The sequence below is a fragment of the Garra rufa genome, chromosome 5 (assembly GCF_049309525.1).
Source record: "Garra rufa chromosome 5, GarRuf1.0, whole genome shotgun sequence".
NCBI lineage: Eukaryota > Metazoa > Chordata > Actinopteri > Cypriniformes > Cyprinidae > Garra > Garra rufa.
This window is the reverse complement of record NC_133365.1, coordinates 32,034,844-32,045,377: the sequence shown is the minus strand read 5'-3', so window position 1 is coordinate 32,045,377 and position 10,534 is coordinate 32,034,844. Positions and strand designations below refer to the sequence as shown.

General features: G+C 36.7%; 1 protein-coding gene across 2 annotated transcripts; it reads right to left on the bottom strand.

Annotated features, from left to right (window-relative positions):
- Positions 1 to 315: 315 nt before the first annotated feature.
- glipr2 (GLI pathogenesis-related 2) lies at positions 316 to 10,010 on the bottom strand. 2 transcript variants are annotated; one of them, XM_073840853.1, is made up of 13 exons: positions 9,744 to 10,010; positions 8,397 to 8,423; positions 6,193 to 6,402; positions 5,880 to 5,957; positions 5,616 to 5,804; positions 4,349 to 4,477; positions 3,809 to 4,021; positions 3,642 to 3,719; positions 3,381 to 3,563; positions 3,124 to 3,246; positions 1,002 to 1,220; positions 850 to 927; positions 316 to 737 (listed from the first exon to the last, which is right to left on the bottom strand). In XM_073840853.1, exons 2-13 carry the CDS (start codon positions 8,401 to 8,403, stop codon positions 580 to 582), a joined length of 1,665 nt encoding a protein of 554 aa, XP_073696954.1. In that variant the 5' UTR covers positions 8,404 to 8,423; positions 9,744 to 10,010; the 3' UTR covers positions 316 to 579. The 2 variants fall into 2 exon arrangements, with proteins under 2 accessions (XP_073696954.1, XP_073696955.1); XM_073840854.1 differs by having other exon boundaries at positions 3,809 to 4,018.
- Between the last annotated feature and the right edge of the window lie 524 nt (positions 10,011 to 10,534).

Here is a 10,534-nt window from a genome sequence, read left to right as displayed (position 1 = left end):
CACCTCAGCTCTCTAGGGCTGTGCAAGATTAGTGTTCACAAGAGGCATATGTCAATGCACATATTTATAGGAAAATTCAATCTGTGTGGAGGTGTGTGTGTGTGTGTGTGTGTGTGTGTTTGGTAAAGAGATAAAAGACTTGTTGGCATTTCAGTAGCTTTGTTTATCGGATGAAAGCTGACGTTTTAAGATGAAATGTTTTTTATAAAAAAAAATATAATTTTTGTTACCAGCATAGAAGTCATGATTACCAGTCTTGTCATAGCCTTCACTGAAGATAAAAAACACACAGACAGAACATTTGCATTCGTATAATTTAGTCAAAAATATATTTTGATATTTTATTTAGATTTATCATCTTCCTATATATTATAAGTCACCATCTCTTATCAATTCAATATACCAGAACCCAAAAAATAAAACATACATATTGTTAAAGGGGCAGTTGTGAACTGAGTTTTTGTATATGCAATAAATTCAGAGAATTTCTGTTAACATACGTATTATATCTTTGCTATTTTTTTTTAAATTGCATTAGTAAAATGCAACAGACTTGCTTAATGTTTCTTATTCAACAGATCACCCAGCCGGCTTGACATTATCCTGGAAGTAGCCAGGGTTGGTGATGTTGCCAGAAGGTTTGTAAAAGGCCACAGTGATGAATTTGCCCTTTCCATCTGATGCCAGGCCGACCCCAACCTGCTCTGTGGACCTCCAAATCATCTGAGTGAAGTTACCTGCGCACATATAAAAGTAGTTTTCTGACCCACTTTTTTATTTTATTTTAAAGATTTATCTTTTTTAACCTCTTCAGCTGATAAACTGACAATGAGTGTAAAATAAGCCTACCAGTTCCACTTTGAAAGCCAGGGGCTGCAAAGTTGTACTTCACATTTTCCTTGTACCATGATTCAGCAACCTCTTTTCCTAAAGTAAAAAAAATATCATTTTTTCTAAAAATGTTATAATTATAGTATGGTACTTAAGTAGGCCCAGTTTACCTGTTGGAGGCACCATGGTGGATGTCCATTTGTATGACATAGTCTCTCCATAGCCTTTGCTGCTGTTCTTTAGGGCATTAATGCTAATCAGATGTGCTGCCCAATCCTGAGCCTCTTTACTGAGGATGGAGCACAGTGACAGAGGACGTGCTCCATGTTGCCGTCGGTAATCATTTTGAGCTTCAAGAAGAGACTGACGAAACTGGGACAGGTTCTCACCTTCATCACAGGAAAAGAAAAAACTGAATCCTGAAGAGACTGAGTGGAAAATAAGCCTTTGGGCTTTTTTAACTTCACTTTTAACATTATTTGAAATAGTTTTGTGCACATACAGTCCACAAGAGAAAAAAAATAGATTAAAAATGCATTAAGAGCCAGGGGTGTAAACTTTTGAGAGAATGAGGATGTGTACATTTTTCTTATTTTGCCTATATATATTTTTTTTTCATTTAGTTTTGCCCTTCAGAAGCCACGGAAGATAGTTACATGTTTCCCAGAAGACAAATAAGTTCAATTTAACCTGATCTTCAAATTCTAAATGTTTTTACCTCCAGGCTCTTAATGCATCGTGTTTCCTTCTGGAGCATCAGTGAGCGGTTGAACCTTTTGTAATAGTTGCGTATGAGTCTCTCAGTCCCTCAGAGTAAAAAGATGGAAACAAGGGACTCGTGAACAACTATCACAAAACAAACAAACAAACAAACAAAAATAGCTGTGGATCTTTCAGGTAACAACACAGTATTAAGAATCAAGCGTATGCAAACTTTTAAACGTGTCATTTTTATAAATTCAACTATATTTTCTCTTGTGGACTTTATGTAAATGTCTTTTATGTGAAATATCTTATTCAGGTCAGTACTAAATAAAAACTAACATGCATTTTGTATGATCCCTCTTATTTAAGTAAAATAATTAACATTTTGCAGATTCCTCAGTAAAATTCTGATTATAATAATATACTATTAGACGAGATACTAATTAAAATCACTAGTAGTTTTTGAATAGGGACATATCAGGAAAGACCTCAAATTTCTTTATCTTAAAAAAATATTCTGCATTCATTTAATTGGTGTCAAATGGATGCAAAACAAAAAATTAATACTGTTACATCAAACAATAGTGTGCTGCAGTAATCAGAACGTGGTAAAATAGTTTTTAGTTTTAGTGCTCAACCACTATGAAGAAAGCAATTCAGTTTTTTAAAGGAGTTCACTTTCAGAACAAATATTTACAGATAATGTACTCACCCCCTTGTCATCCAAGATGTTCATGTCTTTCTTTCTTCAGTCGTAAAGATATTATGTTTTTTGAGGAACACATTTCAGGATTTTTCTCCATTTAGTGGACTTCTATGGTGCCCGAGTTTGAACTTCCAAAATGCAGTTTAAATGCGGCTTCAAACGCGGATCCCAAATGTGGTTGTAAACGATCCCAGTCGAGGAAGAAGGGTCTTATCTAGCGAAACAATCTTTTGTTTTTTATTATTATAATTTGAAAATGAGATGGGAGTTTTTCGACATACCCTAACTGTCTTGCACCAGAAAAAACAGAGTTCAGGCAGAGCAAGACAAGATGAGCGTTTGAGGTTAAACAGTATATAAACGGTAATTGCAATCGGCTGGGATTGTTATAACCGCATTTGGGATCGTTTGAAGCCACATTTAAACTGCATTTTGGAAGTTTAATCTCGGGGCACCATAGAAGTCCACTACATGGAGAAAATTCCTGAAATGTTTTCCTCAAAAAACATAATTTCTTTATGACTGGAGAAAGAAAGACATGAACATCTTGGATGACAATGGGGTGAGTACATTATCTATAAATTTTAGTTCTGGAAGTGAAATTCTCCTTTAATGGAAGCCAGTTTCTTCCAAAGTCATGCTTTGGTAATAAAGTGTTAAAATTTTAAGATAAAATCAAAATTGCGACATGAAAAGTCAAAATTATGAGGTTAAATATCTCATAACGACTTCTAATCTCATAATATTATTCCCAGTGTTTGTTATAATTTTGATTGATGTCATATGACTTTTTATACTGTATTTCTGATTTATCAAAATAATTTTTTTTTTCTAATATGGTCGAAATAAGCTTTGATACTCTCTGTTTGCTAAATGCTTACCTTCTGAGCTGCAGCTCTGTGGACACTGACTCTTATGTGGTGCTGGTCCAGAACTGTGAGACGATCCAGGCAATTGGCTTGGCTTGATACTGAGAGCAGCAAGTGCTTGTCCAACTCTGTCAGCTAAACATCAAATAAATATGTTTAAAACGGTGGATATTGCACAGTAAGATATCAACATAAAACATTTACATAGAGGAATCTCAATCATTTTATTCAATATCATATCTGTGTGCATACAGTCATACCAAACTTACCAGACGGGGTAGGTTTGGAGTCTACTTTGGACCCTGCTGAGAGGACATTCCTTTCAAAATATCCAGCATTGCTGATGTTTCCTGCTGGTAGGTACTGACCCACCACAAAAGTTGTGTTCCCATCAGTGGCCATTCCAACCCCTACCTCCTTCGTGTCCTTCCACACCACCTGTGTGAAGTGACCTGGAGAAACCAACAGATGTCAGAACAGAGACTAGAGAAAATGTCTAACCAACACAGAATGTTTAAAGATGGATTCACCTGTTTTGGAGGTGAATCCAGGTCTGCTGAAGTTGTAGTCTTTAATTTCACTATACCAGCTTTCCACTGCCTCACGTCCTGTATAAATTACAAACATAAAATGTTGCAAATAAGATCATGACAAACCAATGGTGGTGAAATAACTATGTGTTAACCCAAACACTGACCTGTGAGTTTTTTGTTAGCTGAGCTCCAAGCATAATACACGTTCTCTCCATACTCTCCATTGCTATGCATGAGGGTCCTGATTGACAGCAAGTGTTGGGCCCACTCCTGTGCGGAGCGGCACAGGTTTTTGTTTATGGTGAGGGGCGGGGCTCCATGCTGTTTGCGATAGGCATTGTGAATCTGCAGGAACTCACCTTCAAAGTTGCTGTCTGCTACAGACAAACAAAGAGTTATTTGATGTGCATAAAGCATATCCCATGCTGATTGAAAGAATAAAGACATTTTTTATTCTAACATCCTCAGTCATGTGTTTTTTAAATGTATTGTGGTGCACATGCACCATTTGAGTAGCCATAAAACATTAGTACAAAGTAGACAGATAAACATAATGAAATGATCGTTTTTAACCACAGTCCATGTTTGTATTTGTGTAGAGAAGATTATTCCGCCAACTGCTAAAAAAAGCTGCACAATTTGAAAAACATTTAAAGGCTATTTTACAGTATTTACATGAAACAAATGAACTTTACCTAACTTACCCTTTAAGCTGTTTTGCACGTGATGTTCCCCTCGCCCCCCTGGTGGTGATATTTCAGAACTGCGAGGGGCTGAGGGTGCTTTGTTTGAATAAATGCCTGATGCACCATGCACTTGCCCCACTTTGTCAGCTGAATGTTGCCAAATATATCAAATATTTAATATACTGTAATAATCATCAACACCTCATTTACTATAGAATCTTGCACAATATTCACTGTAAAGACTACACTACCAGTCAAATGTTTTTTTTTAATGTTTTTAAAGAAGTCTCTTCTGCTCACCAAGCCTGCATTTATTTGATCCAAAGTACAGCAAAAACAGTAAAAATTTGAAATAATTTTTACTATTTAAAAGAACTATTTTTAATTTGAATATATTTTAAAATATAATTTACTTCTGTAATTTAAAAGCTGAATTTTTAGCATCATTACTTCAGTCCCACGATCCTTCAGAAATCATTCTAATTTTCTGATTTGCTCCTCAAACAACAATTATTATCATTATTTTTATGTTAAAACCAGCTGATTAGATGTTTTTCAAGTTTATTTGATCAGAATAACAGCATTTATCTGAACTAGAAATCTTTTGTAACATTATAAATGTCTTTATCATAACTTTTGATTAATTTAAAGCATCCTTGCTAAATAAAAGTATTACTTTATATGTTTAAAAAAATATATACTGAATCCAAGCTTTTGAATGGTATAGTGTATAATGTTACAACAGTTTTTTTGTTTTCAGACAAATGCTAATCTTTGGATCTTTCTGTTTATTAAAGAATCCTGAAATATTGATAATAATAATATTTTTTTCTTGTTGAACAGCAAATCAGCATGTTAGAATGATTTCTGAAATATCATGTGACACTAAAGACTGGAGTAATGATGCTAAAAATGTAGCTTTAATCACAGGAATAAATTACATTTTTAAAAATATTCAAATAGAAAACAGTTATTTTAAATGGTAAAAGTAGTTCACAATATTACAGCTTTTGCTGTATTATGGATCAAATAAATGAAAGCTTGATGAGCAGAAGAGACTTTAAAAGCATTAAAAATCTTACTGTTATAAAACTTTTGACTGGTTGTATATATATACTGTAACACTGGACTTACTCTATATCATGCATATTAGTAATTTACTAATAATATGTGTGATAATGTGGTATAAGAAAGTTTCATAATATAAAAAATATGGAAAAACATTTCTTGATAAAATACCATGAGTTGGACACTGTGAAAAAACTTTGCTTGAAAGTTTACTCACTTGTACCAGTAGACTTTGGATTTACTTTGGTGCCTGCTGCTGCCGGTAAGACATTTTTTTCAAAATAACCTGCATTTGTCACGTTTCCTGCGGGTAGGTACTGACCCACCACAAAAATTGTGTTGCCATCAGTGGCCAGTCCAACTCCCACCTCTTTAGTGTCCTTCCACACCACCTGTGTGAAGTGACCTGGAGAAACCACTAGGAGTCAGTGTTGTAAAAGAGACTAGTGCAAACGCTTAGCCGCACCAGAGGTGGATTCACCTGTTTTGGAGTTAAATCCAGGCCTGCCGAAGTTGTAATCTTTAATTTCACTGTACCAGCTTTCCACTGCTTCATGTCCTGTAGAAAGTGGATACAAAAAGGTATGTAATAATAGTTTATAAAACACTGGGTTGGTTCAATAAAAAACAAATATTTTTGATACCTGCATAATGCCTTTTAATTCTAGTGAATTCAACTTTGACCAGAGCAGTCTAACTGGATATGACTGTCCTGATCAAATCTCTCGATAGCATTTATCCTTGATTTAAAATAATTTGACTTCATTGACTGGTTTTTCGAGCAGCAAGCTAACCTGTGAGTTTTTTGGTAGCTGAACTCCAAGCATAATACAGATTTTCTCCGTAGTCTTTGTTGCTGTGTTTGAGGGTCCTGGTTGCCAGCAGATGCTCCGCCCATGCCTGAGCGGAGCGGCACAGGTTTTTGTTTATGGTGAGGGGCGGCGCTCCATGCTGTTTGCGATATGCATTGTGAGTCTGTAGGAACTCGCCCTCAAAGCTGTTGCCTGATACAGAAGAGCACGGAGTTTAATAATGTGCTGAAATAAAAGCAAATTAAGTGACACACTGTCAACTAAAAAGTAGTTAATTGGCTTGTAATCATAGGGGAACCACTTTAAGTGCTATAGAGGGTTTGCACTTACTTCATGATTTGTGCGGCCATATTGGCGATACTCGGATGTAAACACCCGCACGGATTACACGGTTAATGAACTACTGAATACATTGTTCTGCTAATTTATGCTGTCTAAACCACGGGAAAAAATGTGTGGAAGCTGCTAAATCATATATAAAAGGACTTAGTAAAGCCTAGTTCAGACTGCATGATTTTAGCCCCGATTTTGACTCGCCGACAGGTTTTGAGAAATCGCCGACAAATGCCCGAAATCACAGGCAAATCAGTGCTCGTTCACGTGAGTGACAACCACACAGTGTGAACTATCAAAGACGCGATCTGAGAGAATCGCCGAAGTGTCGCCGACACCCGTGAGATATTTGTCATGCTAAATATCTGGACCTGTCGGCGATTCAAAATCATGCCGTGTGAAAGGTGATCTGACTGAAAATCACATCGGCGATTACCTACAGCCAATGAGACAGCAACATCCAGGCCAGTGGGAAGTTGGGGGAGGAGTTACGAAGGTATAGACCACAATATCAACAAGAATAGTTTCGGCTTTTTTTATTTTCACTGCAAATGAGTGCACATGCAATTTGTATGACAAGCTTCTTGCGGGCTACCATTTTTTTTTTAATAATAATACCAGTCTCACGTGAGAACTTGCATGCCTGACCTCGCGTTGTTTCCATGTCACTTCTCGCGTGTGTTTGGTTGTGAGACGTAGTTTGCGGACCCGGACAAAGTTGTCGGCGATTCTTCCTATTGTAAAGTCATGCAGTGTGAAACCCCCTGTCGCCGATCCATCGTGCAGTGTGAACACAGCAGCGACGGAATGCTACCCCAGATAGTCATGCAGTGTGAAAACATCTGTGACGCGATTGCTTTGAAAATCGTGCAGTCTGAACTCGGCATAAGCAGAAAAGGGTGCAATATTTTGACAAACTAAAGTTAATAAGTGGTAAAGATATGTATGAGCAGTATTACGATATTAGCCTAATATTTCACCTGACCAGAAATGATAAGAACAAACACAAAGGTTGTCAAGATTCTTGTCCAGGAAATCCCGGTTCAGTTTGGCCAACCACAAACATCTTTTGTTTATCAATTTTGCACTCTTTTCCTTGATTTGTCATAACTTTTGGCAGTCTCCAAATGTTTTCCCCAATCTGACCGATTACTGCAGCCCAAAACTTGACAATAATTGAGCATTTTCAGCAGCAATAATCAGCTAAATATGTTCAGTGCCGCCAATATGGCCGATTGACGACGTATTGTAAAAACACTCCTATCTTTAAAGATGTTATACAGCACGTTTGTCAAGTGGTGCTGTGTAGAACCCCATTCTCCTCCTTACACTTTAGATATGTTGCTCCACTCTCATATGCTATGAATGGGAATTTACTACAATGGAAAAAGCTGTTTTGAATTGCTTTAATGCTTTTTTAAAGGTCAAAAAGTCTTGTGTGTATTTCCTTAGGGGGGCCTTGGAGGCAAAAAGGTTAAGAGCTATGTTATCTTCAGCAAATACACTGTCATTTCCTAATCCTTTCCCCATCTAAACTAAGTGACTAAGAAAGAGGTAGAGAATTATACAGGGGCTTTAACAGGTTCTTTGTACAGCACCTCAACCACATTGAAGAATCAATTGTGTGTGTGTGTGTGTGTGTGTTGTATGAGGGTTTATTTCAATTACTCCTTGATAATAGTCTTCGTAAGCTTTCGATGAGTTTAGATAAATGTTAAAACTAATACTTAAGTTAAAACTAGATAAAGGCTACTTAAATATCAATCAGTCAAGACCAAAGAGGAACCTCAAAAATAGAGAGTGCTAATTATGAAAAATAGATATGAGTTTGAAAAAAAGTTGTCTATACTCACCCGCCATGCATGAAGGTATGTGGCAGACTGCAAAACAAACAAAACACGGCAGTTACATAAACCACAGAGATAATTTTCTAAGAATTGAACGTCACAGCAGAATATCTGAACCACTCCCATTGTGTCTGTGGAGATGAGAGCCACAGACGAGATTGAAATGAATATTGAATACTGAAAAATGCATTGCAACAAAATGTGATTGCACAGTTAAATGGTTTAAAATGTGTTTCATTAAATGGAGTAAATAAGTCTACTTTGTTCACTTTGTAAACCACTATAGTGAGTTAGACTCTGATATTTCATAAAACAGAAAAAACCTCTTCGAAAAAAATAGAAACGTCATGTTCTCCTAGGGATGGAGCAATCACAAGGTCATCAGTTTTCAATTGCTGTCATACATACACACACATTAAAAAGTAACTCTTGCAGACTTGTAAAGAACTGGAAGCGCTTACATTGACAAATACGGCTGTACAGCTAAAATGCTCTGACTAAACCTAAATGCCAACGGAATATGCTTCACTTAATACTAGGACCAGTTTCTTTATTTAGTAGACTGGAGCTCTTGCTTATCACACATACTGGCAGATGCATTCATATTTTTAACAAAGTTCACAGAACACTTCAGCTGCTTCCCTGTGACCCTAGGAGACAGACAGGTATGTGGACCAGTTTGTTTTCTTGTTTGACTGAAATTTTTAACCTTTAGCTACACTAAGGGTTTGTGCCTGAGGTTTCATTTCTGTTTTGTTTTTTCTTTAAATGAGTAGGTGTCCACGTGTGTGCTTGGGTACATGTGACAGGAAACTGATCTGGTGCTGCACAGTCAGTCAGCGAAAGAGCAAAAATGTCACTGTTGCAAGACAGTGTTTCTTGTGACATCAAACTTCTTGCAGGACAGCAACACTTAACCGCAGGATCTGGTATGTGTTGTAATTTGCATGTGGTCAGACAGTATTAAAATGGGGTGGAACTGAAAACCTATAAGCCCCACTTAACCACCTGCCTTAAAGCAACTAGCATGTTTGTATTTGTTTTAATGTTGTTTTTAAGTGTTTTTTTTTTAAAGAGTAAAATAGGTTTGATGACACATCATTATAGCTAATTGGAAAATATAGGTTGCCAGAAAAGCATCACAAACCAACAAACGACTAAAAAAAACTCAAAATTTTCTTTACAATACAAATATTCTTTTCCTCTATTGTGCTTAAAGCATCAGCTGTGCACTTTTTGATGTATGGGTTTTTAATTAGTGTCTTACATGTAATTATTTTATAAATGCTTTAAGCCACAGTAGGCATTATACAATAGCTCACACACATAGCTCACAGATCTTAAAATGCATACCTGTCCTGTAGTCTCCTGTAGTATCCTTGAGGCAGGAATTTGTCTTTCTTTGAACGCTGTCTGTTTTTTCTGCCTCTCTTCTCTCTGTATCTTGCTGACTAGCTGTCAAATCTATGAACTATGTATCTGTCAAATAATGCAACGCCCTCTAGACCAGGGAAGAGCACTCTGACGACACTACACACAAACCCACGTTTTCAGATTTACTGGCCTCCGAAATACACACGCACACCCTCTCATTATCACTAAATAATTTTAATGCTGTTAAGAAAAGGAGAACGAAGTTCTGACTTGCTTAATCATGTGATATTTAAGTTCTTCAGTTCGTGTTCACTCATGCCATCTTCTCTGTTTCCTTGCACTTGCATGTTGCGATAGCACTTCCTCTCTATTTACGGTTACTTCCACTGACTTATTTAGTTCCCTTTGTCACCCAGAGTGAGTGTTCATAATGCACACCAAAATTTCTAAATCAGGTACAGGTTGTTTTGTTCCGAATGAGAGATATTAGAAAGGTCTTAAAAATGTAGGCTCTCTGATGGACTGGCCTTCCATTCATTACAATGAGAGTGAATATTTTTCCACAAACCTTGTGTGTCTGTGCTGTGGTGCAGTGGGATGTGCATGTGCTTAGGCACTTGTCTTAGGCGCATTTGATGGCTTTTATATCCTTTTGTACCCTTTTATATGTATTTCTATTTTACAGATAGACTGCTCCGGGCATCTCTGAGGAGTTTCCAGAGTTGTGAATTAGGCATTAATTACACAACCCTGACTCATTACACATACAT